Source organism: Sus scrofa, chromosome 15, assembly GCF_054392235.1.
Source record: "Sus scrofa isolate SSC_HxYL_T2T_F1_AM1 chromosome 15, Sscrofa_HxYL_maternal_Yorkshire_Landrace_v2.0, whole genome shotgun sequence".
In the NCBI taxonomy this organism is placed as follows: Eukaryota; Metazoa; Chordata; class Mammalia; order Artiodactyla; family Suidae; genus Sus; species Sus scrofa.
The window spans coordinates 80935725-80962001 of record NC_139397.1 but is presented as its reverse complement, the minus strand read 5'-3'; the positions used below and the strand labels follow the sequence as shown (position 1 = coordinate 80962001).

General features: G+C 35.9%; 3 protein-coding genes across 45 annotated transcripts in view; 1 reads left to right on the top strand and 2 right to left on the bottom strand.

Moving 5' to 3' along the window:
* The window catches only part of CD302 (CD302 molecule), a 30959-nt gene extending 20742 nt beyond the window's left edge, over positions 1-10217 (top strand). The window contains 4 exon segments of the mRNA NM_001110425.1: positions 4080-4196; positions 5394-5567; positions 7092-7118; positions 10015-10217. Of these exon segments, the coding sequence (NP_001103895.1) occupies positions 4080-4196; positions 5394-5567; positions 7092-7118; positions 10015-10217 (521 nt within the window).
* DAPL1 (death associated protein like 1) overlaps positions 1-26277 on the bottom strand; it is a 933549-nt gene that overhangs the window by 17318 nt on the left and 889954 nt on the right. The window lies entirely within an intron of this gene.
* Positions 12204-26277, bottom strand: part of MARCHF7 (membrane associated ring-CH-type finger 7) — a 50245-nt gene continuing 36171 nt past the window's right edge. For 10 of the 43 annotated variants that reach the window (XM_085001188.1, XM_085001182.1, XM_021074773.2 and 7 more), the window contains 4 exons: positions 21741-21850; positions 18142-18255; positions 16848-16896; positions 12204-13668 (listed from right to left, as the gene is read on the bottom strand). In XM_085001188.1, the coding sequence (XP_084857314.1) occupies positions 13610-13668; positions 16848-16896; positions 18142-18255; positions 21741-21850 (332 nt within the window). In that variant the 3' untranslated portion in view covers positions 12204-13609. Of the gene's footprint in view, positions 13669-15934; positions 16122-16847; positions 16897-18141; positions 18256-21717; positions 21851-26277 lie in introns of those variants that run through there. The other 33 variants (XR_014830481.1, XR_014830472.1, XR_014830466.1 and 30 more) reach the window with 6 other exon arrangements.

Sequence of the window (26277 nt, the reverse complement as noted above, 5' to 3'; positions counted from 1 at the left end):
CTTAAGCCTAAACTATAATCTTAATTAAATATTTCTCTTGAAGATTTTTCTTTTAAAAAATGGCATTTTGGGAGTTCCCATTGTGGCGCAGCGGAAATGAATCCAGCTAGTAACCATGAGGTTTCGGGTTCGATCCCTGGCCTCGCTCAGTGGGGTAAGGATCTGGCATTGCCGTGAGCTGTGGTGCAGGTCACAGACATGGCTAGGATCTGGCATTGCTGTGATGTAGGCCGGCAGCTGTAGCTCTGATTTGACCCCTAGCCTGGGAACCTTCATATGCCACAGGTGCGGCCCCAAAAAGCAAAAAAAAAAGAAAAAAAAAAACCCCAAAAACAAAAAAACAGGCATTTTTGTTACATTTCACAAATAGCTACAAGTACGTACTGGGGTAAAACAGATTAAAAGTTGGCATGACATTTAATAGACAAGAGGTGATAGCAGCTGAAACTAATAAGAAAACCATCATAGAATTTTTAAAAATAAAGCTATGATTGAGAGAGAGAAACTTGCTAAATCCTAACTTTGGATTGACTCAAGTATTTTAAAGGTCAGTCTTATTTTTTCTTGTAAAAGTTTTCTTAGTTACACAATTAGAACACAATCAGTACATAGTCACTATATAGAAAAATACATATGCAAAGATTCTAAAATAAAACCAAATAACCCTAAATTGTACCATCCTAAGGAAATGTAATGACTGGTAACATTTTGATAAGTATCCTTCTAGACTTCCTTCTCCCCTACCCTGCCCAGGCAAATATATATATATGTGTGTGTGTGTAGGTATATATATGTACATATGTATATGTGTATATATGTGTATATATAATTACTCAATGAATTTTATTACATTTATAGTTGTACAACGATAATCACAACCAATTTTATAGCATTTCCATCCCAAACCCTCAGTGCATCCCCTCACCCCCCAACCTGTCTCCTTTGGAAACCATAAGTTTTTCAAAGTCTGTGAGAGTCAGGATCTGTTCTGCAAAAAAGTTCATTGTGTGTTTTTTTAGATTCCACATGAAAGTGACAGCATTTGATGTTGGTGTCTCATTGTCTGAGTGACTTCACTTAGCATGATAATTTCTAGGTCCATCCATGTTGCTGCAAATGCCATTATTTCTTTCCTTTTAATGGCTGAGTAATATTCCATTGTGTATATGAACCACATCTTCCTGATCCACACCTCTGAAGATGGGCATTTAGGTTGTTTCCATGTCTTGGCTATTGCAAATAGTGCTTCAATGAACATCGGAGTACATGTGTCTTTGTGAGTCATGGTTTTCTCTGGGTAGATGCCCAGGAGTGGGGATTGCTGGATCAAATGGTAGTTCTATATTTAGTTTTCTGAGGTATCTCCATACTGTTTTCCACAGTGGTTGCACCAATTTACAATCCCACCAACAGTGCAATGGGGTTCCCTTTTCTGCACACCTTCTCCAGCACTTACTGTTTGTAGACTTTTTGATGATGGCCATTCTGGCATGTGTAAGGTGGTACCTTCAGAGTGGTTTTGTTTGCATTTCTCTAATAATGAGTGATGTTGAACATCTTTTCATGTGTTTTTTGGCCATCTGTATGTCTTCTTTGGAGAATTATCTGTTTAGATCTTCTCAGGCAAATATATTTTAGTAAATGTGTATATAAAGGGATCACATTAAGCAAACAGTTCTGAAATCTGCATTTTCTCTTAAAAATATTTTTCCATAGTAAATATAGAATGCATATTTCTTAACAGCTATACACTATTCCTCTATAGAGATATGCCATAATTGATTTATTTAATCCTCTAATACTGGTTGTTTCCAATCTTCCAGTGTCGTAAATGTGATAAACATTAATGATTGTGCCTATTTGAGCAGAGAGCCAGTGATTGCCTTAGCATATATTATTCAGGATTGCTAGGCCAAAGAATATGTACTTTTTTTGTAGGGCTTTCCATAATCCTGCCAAATTGTCTCCAAAAATGTTTTACTAATTTTTACTCCAACTAACCACTTATGGATTCCTATTTTTCTATACCCAAAGTTAGCACTGTTCAATTTGTACATCTGAAACAGTGCTTATTGTAACTTTCATTTCTTTACCAGTGAGATTGCATTTTTCACATATTTTTGTGTTATATTTCCTTTCGTGAGGGTGAATTGCCTTTTTACTGAAGTATAGTTGATGTATGATATCATATAAATTACAAGTGTGCAATATAGTGATTCACAACTTTTAAAGTTTATACTCCATTTTTGGTTACCATAAAATATTGGCAATATTCCCTGTGGTGTGCAATACATCCTTGTGGCTAATTTATGTACACTACTTTTTTTTTTTTTCTTTTTTTTAGGACTGCTCCCACAGCACATGGCAGTTGCCAGGCTAGGGGTTGAATTGGAGCCGTACCCGCCGGCCTATACCACAGCCACAGCAAGGCCAGATCCAAGTTGCGTCTGTGACCTACACCATAGCTCATGGCAACGTCAGATCCTTAACCCACTGAGTGAGGCCAGGGATCGAACCTACGTCCTCATGGATACTAGTCAGATCATTTCCGCTGTGCCCCTATGTGTAGTATTTCTTAACCCCTACTCCTATATTGTTTCTTCCCCCTACCTTTGCCCCACTGGCAAGCACTAGTTCTCTGCATCTTTGTGAAGATCAGAGACCATTTTTCTTTCACCTGTTAAGGTGTTTGCTTATTAGTTTTTTGTTTACAACAGAGCTTTAGTCTACCCAGTTCGTTATCTTCTTCTTTAACAATATAGTATGTTTGGAGGCAGATTTTAGGCCCTGTGGGTTTTTTTCCCCTGTAATTTTATTTTTTAAGATGCTTAAAAGATATAAAAGTAATCACCTAGTACATGATTTTCTTACCGCATTATGACCTAATAGTTCTTCCTTTTCTCCACTTATCTGCTAATTACCAAAAAATTGACCAGTTTTGGAGTGATGTCATAAATATAGCAGCCAATTATTTGTTTCCTATAATTCTCAGTGTGTTTCCTGGATCAACAGCATCAGTGTCACCTGGGGACTGGTTAGGAATATAAATTCTCAGGCCCCATCTTACTCCAGCTACACCTGAAACTCTGGGTGTAGGACCCCACACTGTTTTACAAGCCCTCCAGGAGGTGAACCTGATGCACATTAAAGTTGTAGAGCCACTGATCTAAGACAATTATTTTAAAGTTTTCAGGAGTCTTAAGTCAGGATGATTTTGGAAGAATGAAAGTTAATATTTGGAAAAATTCCCTCATCTCTCCATGTAGTATTTGAATTAGTTGTAGTACCCAAAGCTTCTAAAATAACTTTTTAAGTATATTTTGGAAAAGTGAAGTTACTGCTAATAATATTTTATAGGGTGCTGTGTAGCTTACAGATTGAAAGGATAAAAAAATGTTAATGTGAGACATAAATCGTACGGCTGCTGCTCTTTACTCTTGAACTAAGTGAAAACCAAGTTATTCTTTTTTCCCAGGAAAAAAAATCAACTATCCAATGAGAACAAAGGATGAGGTCTTCCTTTGTCATTTTCTCTAATGAAAATTGACTTTTCTAAGGATGACCAGAGAGGAAAGGCATAGGCTTCAGGCAGCAGGTGCATGACAGCCAGTTAAGTGAGGCAGGACAGAGACTGCTTGTTACTTTAACTTCAGTTGGTCTTGGGACAGTTATGGTAAGTTGCCCTAGTGCTTTTCAGCTCTCCTGGGTGTTGTCAGAGCTACTCCTCCCTATAAATTGTGAACAGAGGGCAGGAGAGGCCTTGATTGCTAGAGGAAGTGGTAGTGAAAAGTTGAGAGATGCAGAAAGTGTGTTTTACTGCTCAAGCCTACCCATGATGTTTTGTTTCCATGTGGTTTGAGATAATCAAGCCTAGGTGAATGAAATAGAAAAAGTATGATTCTGTTCAGTTTATCACATAATTTCTCATGAATATGTTGCCTCTTTAGAAAAGTGCATGATATTCCAAGTTTTTTAAAAAGGATGTAAAATTGTTACATATAATAATGTATAATTTGCATTCATGTGGCTTTCATTGATTCTGGGAATATGCTTATTTCTTCTCCCCAAAATAATTTCAGGGGCAGACATGGTAAGCATACATAATGAAGAAGAAAATACTTTTATACTGGAGACTTTGAAAAAGCAATGGAAAGGCCCAGATGATATCCTACTAGGCATGTTTTTTGACACAGATGGTAAGTGATATTTAACCTTGAGATATTTTCCCAATAGCGATAAAACTGATGACTTTCAGATTCTTTAATTCTCTATTCAAGTTGATGTTTCCTATGGTCTCCAGGTACTGTATTTTCAATATGTACCATGTACCACAGCTTTTCCCTGATCAGCTCAGTGTGTATCACATGTGAGAATTAAAGTGACTCTCGTCGGGATTAAAATGTGGTTCTAGGGAGTTCCCATTGTGGCTCAGCAGGTTAAGAACCTATGTAGTGTCCATGAGGATGCGGGTTCAATCCCTGGCCTCATTCAGGGGGTTAAGGATCCAGCGTGGCGGCAAGCTATGGCACAGATCACAGATGTGGCTCAGGTCTGGCGTTGCTGTGGCTGTGGCACAGGCCCGTAGCTGCAGCTCTGATTTGAGCCCCTAGCCTGGAAACTTCCATGTGCCATGGGTATGGCTGTAAAAAGGAAAAAAGTGTGGCTCTAGGAGTTCCTGTTGTGGCACAGCGCAAACAAATCCGACTAGGAACCATGAGGTTGTGGGTTCGATCCCTGGCCTCACTCAGTGGGTTAAAGATCCGGCATTGCCTGTGAGCTGTGATGTAGGTCACAAACGAGGCTCGGATCTGGTGTTGCTGTGGCTGTGGAGTAGGCTGGCAGCAACAGCTCTGATTAGGCCCCTAGCCTGGGAACCTCCATATGCCACAGGTGTGGCCATAAAAAGACAAAAGATTAAAAAAAAAAAAAAAGTGTGGTTCTAATAACAACTCGGCGTTGTTCTAATATGGTAGGTAAAAAATTGGTACTACTGCCAGCAACAGGATTAAGACAGAAAGCTGTCAAAGTAATTATGTATTTATTGTCATTTATTGTCTTGGCTATTTCTCCATGAAAAGAACATATATTTTAAAACAAAAATGGGATCTTCAGCAACAGGATTAAGACAGAAAGCTGTCAAAGTAATATGTATTTGTTGTCATTCATTGTCTTGGCTATTTCTCCATGAAAATAACATATATTTTAAAACAAAAATGGGAACCTTCTTGAACCAGTCTATTCTGCCTGTACATAGGATATATTCCTCCTTCTAATTTAAACCCTAAATTCAGAAGTTTAGACCAGACATCCTTAGTAACTTCCCACCTTTAAGCCTAGTCCCTTTTAACACATTTTATACTGTCATAATGTTGAAAATATTCCTTAACTGACAGATGCCAGTTTCAAGTGGTTTGATAAGTCAAATATGACATTTGATAAGTGGTCAGACCAAGAAGATGGAGAGGATCTAGTTGACACTTGTGCCTTTCTGCACACCAAGACAGGTGAATGGAAAAAAGGAAATTGTGAAGTTTCTTCTGTGGAAGGAACCCTTTGTAAAGCAGCTAGTAAGTATAATTGAAGGCTTTATTCCATTCTAAGAGGGGTGGGGAAAGGTTTTTAAAGTTTTGAGATGTGTGCCTCAGTAAATAGAAGACTTCAGAAGGTATTATGAAAGTACTTATGTTGGTTTGCTCCCATTTGGAAATCAAATATGTAGTTCTATTACATTTCAGAGGCAGGGTCAGACCATGTGAACCAGGTGTACTTTTATTCTACCTGCTTATTCTTAGAACTTGCAAGAAGTCAAAAATTTCCTGTTACTCAAAGGAATCATCATGTTTTCTTTGCATGTGATCTGATTAAACAGTAGAAGTGGTGAAGAATGATCATGGCTGATTCCAGAACTCTAATGTTAGTTTACAGATAATTTGATTCAGTACAAGAACATCCTTGACTGGGTGAAGAAAATGCACTGTAGATTATAAATGATTCTGGATTAAAATGTTTTCTTATGCATCACAGTGCTTTCTAATGAACAAAGTTATTCTGTCCCAGTGTTTTCATGTTACTGTTAAACATTAGGCAGTTTGTTATTTTTATGTTTTAGAAAGGACTGTCTTCTCATTAAAGACAAATTTCAAAATATGACTTTGGGATGCTTGAAACAAGGCAGAAACAGCCATTTCCCCACATTGCATCCTTAATATTCTCCCCTTCTACCTTAACTGAAAACCAAAACTATACACCTCCCTCTGATTATTTCCTTTCTTTACGTGTGGAATTACATGGTTTTCTTTATTTTCTTTAAACTTGCCTCAGCATGTTTTTTTTTTTTTTTTTTTTTTCTCTTTTTCCTTTTGGGCCACACCTGTGGCATCAGCATGGTTTTCGACTAGTCATGATTTTATGGCAGAAGCATTCAACTTCCAATATTTGTTAGATTTTTAAAAAGTTCGTTCTTTTCATATTCTGCACACCTCTGAACCATTTTATAAACCATTAAACTATAACTTTAAAACCAGAAATAGCGAGCAAATCTGTACTGAGGGAAGGTCACAGTTGTATAATTTTACTATTTTCTACACACTCTCCAACCAGAACCTCCTGTTTTCCTTATTTCATCACACTTTTCTTGAATTTCCTTATTCTTTTTTCGCCAACCAGGCTAATGTATTTTTAGACCTTTATGTCTTTAAAAAAAAAAAAAACAAAAAAAACAACTTAAGTTCAAAATAGTTAATGCACATATGACCAAGCAATAAAACTAGCAGTAATACTCCGCTATTAAAGGGTTCAGGTTTTTCTTTTTTTTCTAGTGCTGTACCTGCAACATATGGAGGTTCCTAGGGGTCAAATCGGAGCTGTAGCCGCTGGCCTACACCACAGCTTACAGCAACACTGGATCATTAACCCAGTGAGCAAGGCCAGGAATAGAACCTGTGTTCTCATGGATGCTAGTCAGATCGTTAATCACTGAACCACAGCGGGAACTCCTAAAGGGTTCGTTTTAAACTACTTTTAAATGTTTAAAGGCAATCTTAGAATAAGACATACTTAAATTTTAATTATTATTTTCTTTTGTATTCTAGTCCCATATGAAAAGAAATATTTATCAGGTAAGTATTAGACTTTTGTTAAAATTTTCCCATGTGTAAAAATATATTAAGATTCTAGTGTATTAAAGTAGTACTAAAGACCCCTTTAAAAATTAATTATATAATGTAAAGTAGAACAAATTTTATAATGCAGAAAGGTCTAAGACTTGACATTTTAAATATATCTGCAGTGTATGAAGTGAACATTTTTAAATACCAAATCACATTTTTTCATTGAGTTCCATTATCTATTTTTGTGAGAAATGACTGCATCTTTTAAAAAAGTTTTCTCATAATTGTAATTTTTAATTAATTACATGAACATTTGTCTTAAGGCATACTACTAAATGCATTTTGGGGGAAAGGAACAGGTAATATATTTACATGGATCAAGAAGCAAAACCATACAAGGCAAACACTGCAGTTTGTCTCCCACTCTGCCTCTATCCATCCTATTCTACCCTTAACTTTAATGGGCACCATTTCAGTTTCTTCTTTAAATGTGTAGTGTTTCTTTTGCCAATATAGGCAAATTAAGATATGTAACTTATTTTGCTTTTTTTTACTAATATAGTCTAGGTATTTCTCCATACTATTGCCTATAACGAAATTATACTATCTTGCATTCCCAAAGCAATGTATGAACACCTGTTCTGAAACTGAATTTTTGCAAATTTTTTTTTTTTTTTTTTTTTTTTGCTCTTCAGGGCTGCACCCGAGGTATGTGAAGTTCCTAGGCTGGGGGTCAAATTGGAGTTGTAGCCACCAGCCTACTCCACAGCCACAGCCACAGCCACATCAGATCCGAGCCGAGTCTGCAATCCACACCACAACTCATGGCAACCCTGGATACTTAACCCATTGAGCAAGGCCAGGGATCAGACCCACATCCTCTTGGATACTAGTTGGGTTCGTTTCTACTGCAACACAATGGGAAGTCCTGCAAATTGCATAGTTTTTAACTTCCTATTTTTCAGATATAATTAACAGAATTAAACGTACAATCTTAACTATACACCTTAGTGGTTATAAACACACACACACACACACACACACCTGTGTAACTACCACTCAAATCAAGTCATAAAACATTTTCATCAAACCACAAAACTCCCTCTTGCCCCTTCCCAATACATGTCCGCCCTACCATCCACCCCACATGTAATCACTATTGACTTCTATCACTGTAATGTTCCTGAAATCCACATAAATATAACTCTACTTCTTTCAGTTCATCAGTGTTGTACATCTATTGTACTTTTTCTATTGCTGCATAGTATTTTATAAACACATCATTTGTCCATCCTCCCATTTATGGATATGTGATTCATTATTAATTTGGCATGGGGAGTTCCCGTCGTGGCGCAGTGGTTAACGAATCCGACTAGGAACCATGAGGTTGCGGGTTCAGTCCCTGCCCTTGCTCAGTGGGTTAACGATCCGGCGTTGCCGTGAGCTGTGGTGTAGGTTGCAGACGCGGCTCGGATCCCGTGTTGCTGTGGCTCTGGCGTAGGCCGCTGGCTACAGCTCCGATTGGACCCCTAGCCTGGGAACCTCCATATGCCGCGGGAGCGGCCCAAGAAATAGCAACAACAACAAAAGACAAAAAGACAAAAGACAAAAAAAAAAAAAATAATAATAATAATTTGGCATGGATGTGACAGCACTGCCCACAGTCTCATACTTTTTTGGACCTATGTTCTCATTTTCCTTGATTGTGAAATCCAAAGGGTGAAATTGCAGGGCTGTAGGGTAGCTGATAATGCTTAGCATTATTAGAAATAATCAAATAATTTTTCAAAGTGGTAGAACTGTGTTACATTTCTGCTGGCAGTGTATGCAAGTTCCATTTGCTCTACATCCCATCCCATAATGGTCTTACCAATCTGTTTAATTTTAGCCATTCAGATGAGTTTGTGGTCTGAATTTCCCTTTTGAAAAATACTGAGTCCCTTTGCACATTTATAGCTATCTGGATATTCTCTTTTTTGAAATGCCTATTTCAAGTCTTTTGCCCTCATTGTCTATTTGGTTGCTTTTCTTACTGGTAGCTTCTGTTTTTAAAAATTCTGGACGAGTCCTTTGTCACGAATGTGTATCATGAACACTTCTCAGTTTGGGACTTGCTGCAACTGACAGAAGTGGACAGGAGTGTTTATAGGTTCATGTATATATAGGAGAGTTAAAATTTCAGTCAATAGGACAAAAAAAAATCTTTTAAAAATAAAGCAAGGATGTGGAGAAAATGGACCCTTTTGCACAACTGATGGGAATGTAAAATGGTGCATCCACTGTGCTAACAGTATGGTAGTTCCCTCCCAAATTGAACATAGAATTACCATGTGACCCAGCAACCTACTTCTGGGTATATACCCCAGATACAAAAGAAGGAACTTGAACAGATATTTGAACCACCATGTTTACAATGAACATTACTCACAATAGCTGGAAAGCATGGAGGCAAATAACAAAAATTACTGGAGTGGTTGCTTTGAGGAATGGTAATTAAATGTGAGCTGTAGTAAGGCAGGAGGAGCACAGTATTTTCATTACATACCCTAGAGAACTATGAATTTTAAGCTATGTAAATGTGTACTTTGGAAAACATAAAGGGATATGTGCAAACTGAAATATGTAGTGTAGCCTGGATGTGAATGTAGATAATTTCCACTTTGGGGTCTTAACAGTAGAGTGGAGAACTGTAAAGTTTACTTGGAATTTTGAAATACGGCAGTCAAGCTAATAAATATAAACCTTGATAGTAATAAATCTGTACTTGTTTTTCTCACCAATGTGAGAAATTCCCCAAATAGGGCAGTATTTACATGATGAAACTGTATCTGTGCTCCCCCAAAAGCAATACTAGCAACTTGTGTACCCTGATTTCCCATATTTTCTTTTGTCTTTTCCTTTTCAGATAACCACATTTTAATATCAGCTTTGGTGATCGCTAGCACAGTAATCTTGACAGTTTTGGGAGCAGTCATTTGGTTCCTGTACAAAAGAAATTTGGACTCTGGTTTCACCACAGTTTTCTCAACTGCACCCCAATCACCTTTCAACGATGATTGTGTTTTGGTAGTTGCAGAGGAAAATGAATATGCTGTTCAGTTTGACTGAGATTTTAGAAATCTCAGTTTAAGACATCAAATACCTTGACAGTGATCCTCTGCAAGATTTTAATATAAAATCTGACAAAGAAAATTGTGGTTTTTATGAAATAGTTATTTCAGTAAGATGCATTATTCTTACATAATGACTGTGACAAAAATTAATCTATGGGATCATTCTAAGAGCAAAGTTTTTAAACTGCAGAGAAAAACTACACACTACTGCAGTGAGTACATATACTGAATATTTTAAGACGATGGTAAAATAATCATTTGGGGTGTAAAAAAGGAAAATGGAAGAAAGGTGAAACAAAGTGACTTTAACAACTTCTACAACTTAAAAAACACAGTATTAGAGAAGATAACATATATATACTTCATATATAACTTTTACTATATTTAGAAACCAGAAAGCTCAAGGAAAGTTCTCTCTCTCTCCCTAACCCATATCCCATGAATCATCTTATGGGAATAGTTTTCTTATGGAGAAATACACTATCTCTCAAGCTAGACTAATGGTAACAACGTCCTAGCTTGTGCCATGTTTCTATTGGCCACCATGAATTAGAAACATCCCTCATCACAATTAATGGCACTTTTATTAATGATACATGAATAGAAAGTAGTGACAGTGGTACTAAAAGAACAAACTATTACACTAGGTGTTACCACAGATCACAACCTCATTCGCAATAGCCATCTTTAAAGTGTTCAAATCACATGCATGCAGCAGCTCCCATATTGGGCAATGGAAAATATAGAACATTTCCATTATCACAGAAAGTTTTATTGGACAATGCCGCTCTAGTTCTCCCACTCTGAAACAATTAATTTTCTTTAGCCTATTTCAATAACTTCTACCTAATGACAGCTCTTCCAAATGGCTATTTTAAACTGTGATTTAATTTTCCATGTTTGGCTTCATCTTCAAGTCCTTAAAGGCCTCTGGAATGCAGTGCTAAACCTTAATTCTCTTTACATATGTGAACATCTGCAACAGGTCCTTGTAGCTATTCGGTGGTCAACAGATAACTGGATCATTTAAGTCTGTATTTATTTTTAATATTAACAGTAACATAAGCATACTTGCTTACATTCAGAATGCATAAACTCCTTTTCTTCAAACATCTTGGTTCCGTGTAATAATGACAATGTAATTCTTATTTCTGGCAACCATTATTAACATTACTACCTTTAGCTACCATTACTATTTTTTTTTTTTTCATTCTTGGCCACCCGAGGGCACATGGACCTCTGGGGCCAGGGATCAGGTCTAAGCTGCATTCATGACCTAAACCACAGCTTTGGCAACGCCAGATCCTCAACCCACTGTGAGAGGCATGGGATCAAACCTGCAACTCAGCACTCCCAACACACTGCCGATCCCGCTGCGACAAAGTGGGAATGCCTAGCTACCATTACTTTTAACTATATTCTCTTAGGAATTTACAATCTTAAATTCTAAGGAATTTGAATAATGTATGATTTCTACTTTGTTCAGAATTTATTCCAATGACTTTCCTTATTCCCTCAAATTCACATTTAAAGGATATCAGAAACTAATACAATATTGAAATACTAATTGTTACTAACAATACTATAAAACTCAAACCATTGTCTGCATATCTCCATCATTTAGCAGTTAATATAACAAAGCTATAAATAAACTATGCATACCAATGGAATGTTTTCTACTGTTTAATTAAAACTTTTAAATAATTTTGTGGGTTAAGAAGATACTACATTTTCATACTGAGTTCTATGAAAAGTATAAATCCCTAAAAGCATCCCTAAAGATCTAGATAACAGATATTAATCCTTAAATTTTGTATTTTTGCTTTAAGGAAGGCAATGAAAGGCAAAAGCTGAGCAAATGTTTTAGAAACATATTTTGTATGAAATGGTATTTGAAATTATTATAATAAAGATTCTTGGCTATAAGGTTTGAAGGCTTCTTGGAGCACCAGTTTAAAAGGAAACATTTCAAACTATAAAGTAAATCAATCAGTATGTACTTTATTTCAAGCCAAGGTTTTACATTAAGACCAACAAACTGAATCAACAAAGCGTTGATTCACAATTTGAGAAAAATTACATAGTTTCTATTTAGGGTCTGAAAAAGTAGTTTGTTGCCATGACATAAGACTATTTAAGCTGAAACCATCTGAAAGTGTTTTTAAGTATATCCTAAGGGTGCTGACAAAGGAAATATACAGTGTTATGCAGGTATACACAACTTATAACCACAGTGTAGATCAATTCATGGTGAATAAATAATGTTCACCTCTTCTCTAAAGGTAGTGAAAATTATTGTCATCAAATAAATGCTCAGAATTACCAAGGAACAGTTAAAAATGACCACTATCCAAACAGATTATTTATAGCATATTTATCTATAAAGAAGTGACAACACTAAAAAACACATTGAAAACCAGTGTTTTAAACTTTGTGGGATTTAAAAATATTTAATTAACTTGAGATTGCAATAATTTTTTTAACCAAATAGCATGGCTGGCAATTCTGATAAATTTACAGCTGTAATATTCCTAAAAGGAATATCTACATATTATGTCCTATCAAATACAATCTGCTTTTGCAAATCAATATAAAATTTATCCATCATTTTTACATTTTATATTTATATACTTAAAAAAAATTAGATTTGGAAGTTCCTGTCCTGTGTGGCACTGCAGATTAAAGATCCCACACTGCCACAGCTGTGACACAGACTGCAAATGCAGTGTGGGTTCAGTCCCTAGCCTGGTAACTTTCACATGCCACAAGCATGCCCTCCCCTCTCTGGAAAAGAGATTTTATTCCTAAGCAAATTTAGAATGCAAATTAAATTTGGAAACCTAATACAATGCTCTTCATAACTTTCTCCCCACTCTTATTTTTTTTAAACACTGGAAGCAAATGATTATGAAAAGGAGATTGCAACTTAAGGCATTTTAAAAAGAAAAACAATTAGGTGCCATTTGGCAGTTTATTCTGAAAGCATATTTTGTCCCATTTTTTTCACTAACAAGAGACTAAAACACCAAACTTTTTTCATAAATATGACTACAGTAATCAGAACACAAAAAAGGGCCGACAGCATTGCTTACATATTTAAAACAAGGGTAATACTTTCCCACTCATCTAAAAGAAAAATACTTTTGATTATCAACTTATAAACATCAGATTCAATGGCCGTATTTAAAAGGCCTAGCAGAATTTTAATTCAGCAACACTTGAGAATGAATATATATATACATGCATACATATGTATACATATATTCATTTTATATAGACAGATTGTAAATGTATTTTAATAGGCATTTCCCCACAAAATTAATTCATACTTAATTGCCAGTTTTAATAAACACTTGTTCACAGATCATCCATTTGTCTTATATGAAGTTAGGCAATATCAAATGTTCTGTTATGGTCTCCATCTTCTTCAGAATCATCCTCTGAAGCTGTTGAAAGAAAACAGGATAATCAAGAATGACTTTAAGGGGGATGAGAATAGAAGTGTAAATATGAAGCCAGAATGGCGATGATATGTAAAATAAAAACCCCAATTTAGTGTATGTTTCCTCAAAACGATAGGTTACTATGATAGGGTTAGGTGGTTTGACTGTGGGTGATGCCCATTCACAAAACCTCCTCCTCTGCCTCTTTTATTAGTTTTTATTAAAATAAAAATGTGTTTCAAGAATATCTTCTAGGAGTTCCCAGCATGGCTCAATAGAAACAAATCTGATTAGTATCCATGAGGATGCATGTTTGATCTCTGGCCTCAGGGGGTTACGGATCCGGTGTTGCTGTGAGCTGGGTGTAGGCTGCAGAGGTGGCATGGATCCTGTGTTGCTGTGGCTGTGGTGTATGCTGGCAGCTACAGCATTGATTTGACCCCTAGCCCAGAAACCTCCATATGCCCTGGGTACAGCCCTAAAAAAACCAAACAAACAAACAAAAAAACACCTAAAAAGTTTCTGAGATCAACTGGTATTCATCATAGCTAATATATAAACACTAGACAAAAAGTGAATTAAAGGACAAATGTTCTCACACACCTGAGTAGAATCTGGCTTACTACCACTTCACGTCTGATGTATCCGAAGAAAATGGAAAAAAATGTACATAGCATAGGTTATGGGAGTTTTTGCAATTTACATCAAAGCTATGTCTATACAATGCCAAGTTCTGGTCAGTCAAAAAAGAGCTTTATATAGACACAGCCTTACTTAAAATAACTGGATTTAATGAAAACTTTCTGAGATTATTCCTATGCTTCTCTAGCTGTCAGGGATATCACTGGTGCAACATTTGACTTCAATTTATTTTAGAGTCATTAGTGGCTTAAGACTTTAATAAAAGACACCCTCGAGGGAGTTCCCTGGTGGCCTAGAGGTTAGGACTTGGCACTTTCACAGTTGTGGCCTGGGACCTGATATTCCCACATCAAGCTGCTGCCCAACACCACCAAAATAAATAAATAAAATATACTCAAATGTCTTTAAGAAGGATATAATGAAGCACTACATATTCTGTAAACTGTCTGCATGTGAAGGGAAATGAAGTTCACTAAATATCTAATAAGCATTCCCACTTTTATCAAGGGCAGAAAGGTTAAATGTATACTCTTCATGCATTTAATACTGAACAATTTGAGTACCCAGCAAATCCAATCAACAAGAAAATTACACAACACATATAAATGAGACTTAAGTCTCCATGTTTCAGTCTGTTTATCTTGAGGAAATTTAAAATCCAATTTAATAAATGATATCAAGCATGTACATAGCTTATGATGAGTAAATCTTATGTTTTAAGTTTTATGCTGTATCATAGAGAAATGTTAAACTAAAAAATTAAATGGCTTTTCAAAACTCTTTATTAAAGTTTTCTACTGGACCAACACAAGAAAATTCAGTCAGAACCAAATTTCAGAATATATTAATATTCTAGTACTTAGAAGTTAATGTGTAGCGTCCACAACATCTTTCATTCTCAGTTGAGTTTGGGTATATACTTCAACTCCATCTTTTCCCTTTCATTCACATGTTGGGAGTAGACACTCCTATATGTTTAAAAACTAAATGCTAAATGAGAACATTACTTAAAACAAAAAAACAAGCAATTCAGGGAAAATGTACACTGCAACAAATTATTACTACATTTGACAAAGTATTATTTACAAAAAAGAGAAAAATCTTTGTATTTATTGGTCAACATGAGGGGTCTGAACTAAGAAGGTATGAATAGAAAAAAGATCTCATTAAATGAATCCCCACTTTATCATCTGACTCCTTTATATACCATTTCCACATGTACTAAAACTGCAAAAATGCATTATCTAGTTGTACCTCTAATCCTTTTAAAACTTAAAAATAGCATAAACTTAATGACAAAAATCCATGGCTTAGAACATTCAAGGAATTAAAAGGTTCTTAGGATTAAATCCTTCTAAAACCTTACCTCAAAGGATGCTGAGCTTTCTCTGAAGGTAAAAATGTTACGCACACTACAGATAACACTCCAAGTATTTTGAAGATGAATATAGAAGATGATCAATTGGATAACTGATATTTAAAAATACTTCAAAGAGTGTACTAGAATCTGACCATGGAGAGATTGGATTAAATCTGACCATGGTTGGTTTGGATTAAAAAAAAGTAACAGGTAGGAAAATCTTGGATTCCCAGGAACTGTTCCAGAGCCATCAATATCTGTGCCCACCTGATATGAAGCACCCTTGAGGCTGTAGGACTTTGAGAAGAGGGTAAGTTGTGCAGATGCCTGTAAAGATTTGGGCATTAAGTGCCTTCAACATAGGAGCCCAGGCAGAAGTCCTAATGCTGCAACGTGATCTTAAGAGATTGAAGCTGCTGGCCGAGCTGGCTGTCTATTAAAGGTCCATGAGGACCTGAACAAGGAGCAAAAAAACAAAAACAAAAACAAAAAAACTATGGCTTCTGTTAGGGATTCAGAATTAGGACTCTTTCACCTTATTTTCCTAGGAACACCTTTTATGATCTAACAAAAATAAGTAGCAAGTAAAATTTCATATACAAAATAAAAAAATCTAACCAATTAAGAAGTGTGCTTTGGAGTTCCTGTCATGGCTCAGCAGAAATAAATATGACTGGTATCCATGAGGACACAGCGGCCTCACTCAGTGGGTTAAGGATCCAGCGTTGCTGTGAGCTGTGGTGTAGGCCAGCAGCTGTAGCTCCGATTGGACCCCTGGCCTGGGGACCTCCATATGCTGTGCGTGTGGCCCTAAAAAGACACACACACACACACACACAAGTGTTCTGATTAGTAGTTAAACATATCTTCTTTTTGATTAAGTGTTAAAATGATTAAATATACAGATTTTTATTTTAAATAAAAGTAAAATACTGATGGTTAAAATAACATCCTTCTAGACCTTAAAATTCATGTGATTTAAAAAAAATATGCTCTTAAAAAACTAATGTCAGCTGCCCAACCCATCTTTCCCAAATCAATGATTAATAGGTATTATTAATCCTATAATGAAGCTCTAATTTCGTAGAAAGGGTATATATATATATACTTAGGTTTTGCTCTGTGGGTTTAATTTGCAAAAGTAAATTCAATAAGTCTAAGGAGGGGAAATTCCACCTACTTTCGAGATCTTCCATATGTGCCTGAAGAGTTCTTGCAAGGTTAATAAACTAGAAACAATGCAGAAAGAAATACAGTAGTTTAAATGTAACACATGGATCTAAAAAGAATCAATATAAGAGATTCATTTCTACTTCAAAGTCAAACAATTTTTAGCTTTTAAATAAAGGGTCTTTCTCTCCCCACATCAAAAATTACAAGCTTATGGATATGATTTTTTAAATGTCTTAATCGTTATTAGCCATGTAGGAATGATGTATTAATCATGTGGAAATTGGGAGATGAATACCACTGTCTTCTTGCATAAATGTAACACTTCCAAAAACCATGTACGAAAAAAATAAACCTTGGCAATTTGGACTCGATTTTGTGGACAATTTAAAAAATAAACCAATATTTTTCCTGCCTAAATTCATTAGCCCTAGAAGTATTATATTTAATTTTTCACTTTTTGAAAAATCATAGAATGACTTCTACTTTGATAATAATCTGTCAAATGGCTCACAGGAATAATGTTTACATAACTATGGAAAAATGTTCTCCAAATATACACTGGTTATTTGTTAATTTTCAAAATATAACAGAAGCACTATACCTTACAATTAATTACTGAATTTTTATCACCAAAGAGAACATTTATAAAAAAAATAGTCTGAAGGATGTGTTTATGAACACATTTCAAGATACGAAGTGTTCAGGAATGCTACTGTAGATGCTAGACCCTGATATATATGGGCAGAGCAGTATAGTTTTCCACTACACACTGAAACAAACAGTACCATTTAAGTAAAAATACCTAAAAAACAACTAGCCTAAGTGTTAAGTTGATAGTATACAGAGTAAATACCAAATGGTCCAAATCATAGGTAGTTTGTAAATGGATGCTTCACAACTACTACACTGATAATCTTTTACAGGATAGTAACAAATAAACGGAAGTTAATCTCCCATACTCTTTTGGTTTTTCCAGTTCAATTTCAGGTTTCTAACTTATAATATTGAGTCTTGCTTTTGTTTTTTAATTAAAAAGTATTTTTCCGTAGTACTTCCAATTCTATCCCTGTTTTTCACTGAAATGTATTCCAGTTACTTTCGCGAGCTAGACAATTACTTTTTCTAAAATAACTTTATGAGAAAATTAGGCTGCTTGATACAGAAGTAAGGGAGATAGCACTTTCTATTAAATCTACAATATCTTTGTAAGAACTCCCCAAAGGAAATGTAAACATATAAAAACAATCTCTTTCTAAAGCAAACACTTGTTTCATTGCATCCCCCCCCCCAAGATTACTTACTCGGACACGTGTGCTTGGTTCATTCGTATTCCCAATCATATCAGAAAAGCTTTGTTCGCACAAGTGCAATAACACAACTAGGTAGAGACCAGAGCTGATAAACTCATACTCAGCCTTCAATAGGAAAGCAAAAAAGAGAAAAAGAATATGGAGAATGAAAAATTAATAGACAAGAGACTGACATTAATAGTATACTGATAAACTAGAGGAAATGTATTCACATCTGGTTCCTAGTAAGAGATAAGAGCGCCACCTATTAAACCAAGAAATAAAAAGCCACCCTCTATAATTTCCTAATTTTACTAATGCTATACTGAGTCCAAGAGGTGTGTGAATATCCTCTTTTTTCATATGGGACTTCTCAAAAGTGGGACTTTTAAAATGGTAGAATGGGTGCTCTGGTTCTCTGTAAGGCTCCTAACAGATTTTATTAATAAAAATGGCTATAAATGTTTGCTTAAAATTTACCATTTCATCTATACCTAAATTAAACTATGTAATTACAACCCATTCAAGTGGATCAAGTATCATGTAATCTAATTAAGGCAACAGTAAATATAAAAATGAACTAATAAAGGTAGTAACTTCCTCATATCATTCATAGAAATTTATAGTGGGTAAAAACAGTCCTTTAATTTGAAATTGTTCTATCACTTTGAAGCTAAGAATACAAGTCATGAATATAGTGTTACCAAAAATCCACTCTTTTCTGTAAATTTTATACAGCAAACTATATGTTAAGTTCTACCATTTTGGTCATTAACTTGTCTAAAGTTAAAAACTATATATTCTTAGCATCAGATTCAGCAAGTAACTGGTTATCATTCCACAGAGCATTCAAGAAATTTGAATTAGATTTATTAAAACTTTCTTTAAATCTTTTATTTATTTTTGTCTTTTAAGGGCCGCACCCATGGCATATGGAACTTCCCAAGCTAGGGGTCAAACCAGAGCTGTAGCTGCCGGCCTACACCACAGCCATAGCAACACCAGATCTGAGTCACATCTGAGACCTACACACAGCTCACAGCAATGCTAGATCTTTAACCCACTGAGCGAGGCCAGGGATTGAACCCATGTCCTCATGTGTACTAGTCAGGTTCATTACCAATGAGCCACGATAGGAACTCCCTCTTTAAATCTTTACCTAATTCTTATTTTAAAACTGAAAAGGAAATTTATGTCCAGAAAAAAATTTTTTTAAATTTAATGGCTATCGTCTTGGAAAAAAAATGAAGCCACTGGATAAGGAGGAAATAAACTATACTAAATTAATCATGTCAAATGAGAGTAATTCTTCGGCCCCCAGAATTCAACATTCACAGAGAACAAAGGGGTTAAAGCTAGAAAGCTTATTCAAGACTGCTGATGTTTTTACAATGGCTCCACCTAGTATTTACTCGCACTTACAAAATTATTTAAGATTGTGGGTCATTAAAATCCTTGGAGCACCATAAAAACATTCCTGGTTAAATTGAAAAATCAAAGAATCACCTTTAAGAAACCTGAAGATGTAGTACCTAGAGAAGAATGGTAGAAGAAAACCATCCTGTGAAACCTACTCTCATTTTGAGGAGAAAAAAGTATTTTCTTTGCATTACTCTACCTTTACATACTCTTTCCCCTGTTCTTTAAAATACCAGTGCTAGGGAGTTTGCTCCATGGCTCAGCAGGTCACAAAACCATCTACTATCCATGGGGATGCAGGTTCAATTCCTGGCCTCGCTCAGTACGTTAAATATCCAGTGTTGCCATGAGCTGTGATGTAGGTCGTAGACGTGGCTTTAGATCCCCAGTTGCCATGGCTGTGGTATGGGCCAGCAGTTGAAGCCCTGATTTTACCCATGGCCAGGGAACTTCCATATGCCACAAGTATGGCCCTAAAAAGCAAAACAAAAACAAAAACCATACTCAGCTGTTCAGACTCCTTGGACAACTAGCTCAGAGAATAAAACAACAGTAAGTATGAGTAGCATCTGTGCTATACCAATGCCAAAGTTTCATTAATTAAGTCAGTCATTCTTAATTTGGATCTAAGTAACCAGCTTCAAAGGATCTGGGAATCCCTTAAATCATATACAAATTTTATGTTTTTGTATATTTTGTAAGGAATGTGATTTTAATCAGATTTTTCAAAGGGTATTATTTCACATTTTAAAAATAAAGGCTATTGGGAGTTTCCACTGTGGCTCAGCAGTTAACTGACTGACTGGCATCCATGAGGACACAGGTCGATCCCTGTGTTAATGATTCTGCATTGCTGTGAGCTGTGGTGTAGGCCGATTGGACCCCTAGCCTGGGAACCTCCACATGCTCCGGGTGTAGCTCTAAAAAGACAAAAAGATAAAAAAGACACCCCTCCCCCCCAAAAAAGTAAAGGTTATCCATAAAAGATGTTGCTTGATTCCTTTTTTATGAAATTTCTGGAGTAAATAATTCCACAGAGATAGAACACAGATTGGTGGTTGTCAGGGGAAGAGGGAACAGAAAGCAAATGGTTAATGGGTATAGAATTTTCTTTCCAAGAGATGAAGTGTGTTGAAACTAGACAGAGGTGGGTGGTTGCATTAGCACTGAAAACTATTTATTTTATAATGATTTATTTTCATGTTTATATGAACTTTACCTCAATTTTTAAAAAGGACAGGGGTATCCATTACTTCTAAATTTTAAAAAAGTTTTTCAAACATTCATGCATTCTCCCATCATCATATCTCTTTAATAACAAATATGCTAAGTACATTTGGATAGCATGGCTCTTGAGTCATCTTTGTAATCTCCTTTTAACATCTTTTTTCCCACCAGAATTTTCCTTTAGGAGGGGAAAAAACAGGGAAATACTGAACTCTTCATTCTAACTAATTTAAGCATCTCGAAAACTTTTTTTAATTTAAAGCTTCAAGAAACAAAAATCAGCGATCAAATCAATTATAAGGAGAATAGTTATTAATACATACCAAAAAAAATCTGAGAAATGAAAATTAAATGAAAAAAACTTCAATAAGATCAGAGATCTACTGTATAGACTGAAATAATACAAATAATAAGGGATTTATAAACAATGTGAACTTGGAACAAACGATTTTAAAGATATGCTTTTCAACATAAAGAATATGGGGGCACATACTCAAAAAACTGCCTAATGTAAGAAAGAAAGAAGGAAGGAAGGAAAGAAGAGAGGAAGGGGGGACGGAAAGGAAAGGAAAGCAGGAAGAAACAGGATGTAGATTCACGACTTGGTATTTCAATCATGTTCTAGGACTCTGAGGCATTCATTCACAACTAAGACCACTCTGGGGAGTTAAGATTAACACGCCTATTTTGGGACTACTTTCCTAAGCCTGTATTTTCAGCTTCATTTAGGAAGCATAGAATACATTTTACCTTAGTAATTTAAAACACGTGACTTGCTTTTTTTGCCTTTCACTTTCAGAAAGTTATAGGAAAGAAAAATTATGAAGTTATACCTAATGCAGTTAAAGAAAATGTTAACATTATTATTTTAATGCAGGTTTTCTGACCATGATTTAATCTTTTCTTCAAGAGTTGTCCTTTAAGCATAGAACAGACACTTACCAAATTAGGCAAAATATACTAACTTGTTCATTTGCATGAGCTCTATGTAGTTCATGAATATCAAAATCCTCCAGGTTAAGCTGCAACTTCTCTTTACAGAGTTCACAGGTGGTTACAGCCTCTAATGAAGAACCTGGTTAAAAAAAAATTACAAGTACAGCTTAATTTTGCTATGTCTCCACAAAACATTTTTCATTGTAGGTTTTAAGCTTAGAATATTAAAAACTGAAAGGAAGAAAGGAAGGGAGGAAAAGACAGAAGGGAGATTGTGCTACTGCCATAAACTGTACTGTAATGTCTTCTAAAATAGCAATCCTTAATATCTGATGTGCTTGTCAAACCCTATCCTGTGATATCTAAGCCTCCATTCTTTATTAGTTGTTATTTTTTTTTCTTACCAGATACTCACACATCTCTGATATGGGAAGCTGACAGTGGAATGTTATCTGTACTTCCTACTTCCTCCTTATGTACTCTGGCAAGATGCCAGGAAAACATGGAATCTAAAACAACTAGTTACACATCTTCAGGCCAGAGTATCTATCTTTGATCTGACAACATATACTGAGACCTTCTATTGGCTAAGAAATGCACCTACCCTACAGACTAGGAGGCCAAAAAAAAAAAAAAAAAAAAAAAAAAAAAAAAGGGATCTACCTTTATTCAGATAAAAACAGCTCACCTCAGCCATAAAAGGAATGAAGTCCTGATACATGCTACAACTGCTAAGTAAAATAAGGCACAAATAAGATACATGAAGGACTAATATTGTATGATTTCAGTTACATAAAATATGTAGAATAAGCAAATGCACAGAAAAAGTAGATCAGAAGTTATCAGGTTTGAGGGTGCAAAGAGGTAAGGAAGGATGTTAGTGCTTAATGGGTATAGAGTTTCTATTGAGGGCAATTTAAATATTGGGAAATAAATAGTGGTGATGGCTGCACAACATTCTGAATGTACTTAATGCGACTGAATTATACACTCTGTGGCTCAAAGGGAAAATTTTTATGTTATACATATTTTACCACAGTTAAATAAAAATTCTGTCCCATATGCACTCAACATTTGGTTACTCCTCAGTTTCTGGCTCCCATTAACTAGGTAGTAGTCTTGTCTAATTAAATGTATCGCCATTTTCCCTCATTGTATTTATTTTTAGATAGGGTTTTAAATTGAAAAAAGTCCTAAAAATTAGACTAAGTGATGCTGGTAACAAGTTAAAAGCTTAGATTCAATTCAACTAACATTTCTTGAGTGCTTTTTATGTGTCAAAAAACATTTGAGGTTCTAGATTCAGAAAGAAAATAGTTATTTCTACCTTTGAGAACTCATAAAATTTAGAACTAGTGTTATTTAATAATAATTCTTTAAATAGTAAAATTTAGCATGAAGTCCAAGACAATAGTAGTCCAAGACAATAGTCCAAGTCTGACATACATTTTCTAGAAAAAGAAAGGAAACTGAGTGAAAGGAAACTGAGTGCTATTTTGAGGTAGTATCATGTCTATGTTATCTCAAAATGTGCTCGAGTCAAATTACAAAAGACATATTTCAGGTCTATGAATACAAAGTCATTTTTCAGGAGTCAGGTATACTTGAAAACACTGAAATTAAAATGCAGCCAGAATATTTTCTTAATTTTTAAAAATTAGTAGTATGTCACTGAGCTAAATTCAGGATAAGTCCATCTTATGACCTGATGGAGAATACAAAGAATGCTATAATATTTAAATTTTGGAAGGCTTTCTCTTATCAGACATTTATCCTTTGATTCAGAAGCAGGACAATGTGGTCATAAAAATATGGACACTGTAGATCATTTAATACAAAGTCTTCCCCATCTTAGGGCTTTATTTTTCTCTTCTATGTACAACTGACCTAAAGAAGTTGTTTAAAAAGGCCATATACAGGGAGTTCCTGTCATGGCAGAGTGGTTAACAAATCTGACTAGCATCCATGAGGACAGAGGTTCAATCCCTGGCCTCGCTCAGTGCATTAAGGATCCAGTGTTGCCATGAGCTGAGGTGTAGGTTGCAGATGCAGCTCCGATCTAGCATTGCTATGGCTGTGGCGCAGGCAAGTGACTACAGCTCTGATTCAACCCCTGGCCTGGGAACCTCCATATGCTGCAGGGGCAGCCCTAAAAAGACAAAATAAATAAATAAATAAAAGGGCCATATACAATTGGGAAGAACCCATTTATCCCTACAATCTTTTTTTTTTTGGTCTTTTGTCTTTTTGGGGTCGCATCCACCACATAATGGAGATTCCCCAGGTTAGGGGTTAAATCGGAGCTACAGCTGCCAGCCTAAGCTGCAGCACAGCAACACCAGATCGGAGCCTTGTCTGTGACCTACCTACACCACAGCTCACGCCACACCGGATCTTTAACTCCTTGAGCAAGGCCAGGGATCGAACCTGCATTCTCATGGATCCCAGTCAGTTTCATTAACCACTAAGCCATGACAAGAACTCCCCTACAATCTTTCTTTAATCCAGGTATCCTTTATACCCCACCTCATTCAGTCGGCCCTGACCGCATCTGCCTAAGCTTGCACTGGACTTATTCTATTCATCTTTGTATATTCTATAAAGTTTAACAGTCCTTACACAGCAGCAGCTTAAGAAATGTTTAACATCTCTATGAGAATTATCTACCAGATAGGGTCTTCATGCAAATATGAACTTGGGAAAGAAAAATTTATCAGGAAGGTTCTTGAGATCTTTGCACTCATTTGGCCATGTCTTTAAAGGTAGTTGATATTACCTTATAAAATCCACTTAAGTGAGTAGTCACTGTGAGCCCAATACTGTGAGAAACTATTCATAAACATCACCTCAATGACCTTAATAATAATCCTGTGAACTAAGTATTACTTAATATTGCTCATGATGGAACTGAGGCTCAACCCTACATCTACTTAACAATGTTCAGGAGTGGATCTGAGGCATCCTTACTTTTAAAAATTCCAATGGGTAATTTCTGATCAGCAATCAAGGTTGAGAACCAATGTTAAGATACTGACTCAACTAGAGTCATTATTCCAACCTTAAGCATGTCTAACTCCAAAAATTCAATGTTTCTTTTTTTTTTTGGCTTTCTTTTTTGGCTGCCCTGTGGCATATGGAGTTCCCGGGCCAGGGATCAGGTCTGAGCCGCACTTGCCACCTAAGCTGAAACTGCAGCAACAGCAGATTCTTAAGCAACTGTGCCAGGCTAGGAACTGAAGCCAAGACACAGTGTTCCCAAGATGCTGCTGATCCCACTGCACCACAATGTGAACCCCCCAAAATCCAATGTTCTTAAACAATAAATACACTGTATTATCTGTTTTCCGGCTAACCCAATACCTACAACTCAGTTACAACTATACCAGAAGGTGGGTCAAGTTGTTTTTCATTGTGGTAATAGTTAACTTTTCTGGGCCCTTGCTAATGCCAAGAACCATGCTGAGGACTCATTTAATATTAATAACGTCCTAGGACAGTGACTAATAAAGCCTATGAGGCTGTCAAAATATCATATATCCAAGAAGAGGTTGTTGCAGGTTAAGACTGCCCATCCCGCAAGTTTGGGATCAGGTAAGCTTAGAAGAAAAGATAACCTCCTACCCCAAGGAGGACTCTGCTACTTTGCAGCAGCAAAAAAGTTTCCCAAAGCCTCATAATCTCCAGTTGAACTGGTTATCCAACTCCTCTAAAAGATTATTAAAATTAAAATTAATACCATACCTTACAACCTATTTGCCTATGTCACCCAGCTATCATCAGACCTTTGATTTTACACAATTATGTACATTTATTGCTCTAATTTCCCACCTTTCTCACCCTACTAGTCACATTTCACTAGTACTCATGGGATACCATGAGAAAATCCCTCTTAACCCATCTCCTTTATGAATTCTAACTTCAAGCCTGAACTACATGTCTCAGTCTGATATATACTCTTCTGTAGCCATTTTCTCTCCCCCTCAACCCTTTGCACCTTAGGACAAAAAAAAAAAAAAAAAAAAAAGGGATATATGTTCCCCCACACCTATTGCTGTTTTAAAACTCTTAAGTCCCTCCCTGTTCATTCCTTAATGACTTTAGAATGTGACTCCCTGTCTAACATCCAACTAATTTCGTGGCTATTTCAACATCAACAGAGACCATTCACATTTGATTCTGACTTCCTCAATTTCTCTGCTTCCAATATTCCTTCCCCACCTCGGCCACCCACTTTATGTTCATACTCTTAACCCTGTCATTGCGGTTTACTGTACTACTTCTAAAATATGTATTTTGAGCATCTTCTCAAAAACAACTTACAATTTCTCATCGTCCTAGCTCACCTACTCTGGTAATTCTCTTCAATGTTCATGAGACTCAAAGACACTGACCCTACCACTTCTCACCATCCACTTCCTAAGGTTCTTGTACTCAGTGATTTTGTCTAATTTCTAGGCTCATCATAATTACATCCTTACAAATAACTGCCATCATACTTGCCAGGCAAGGGTCCCAACTCCATTGAACTCAAATCCCTGTCTATATCCAAGCATCTGAAAACTGCTT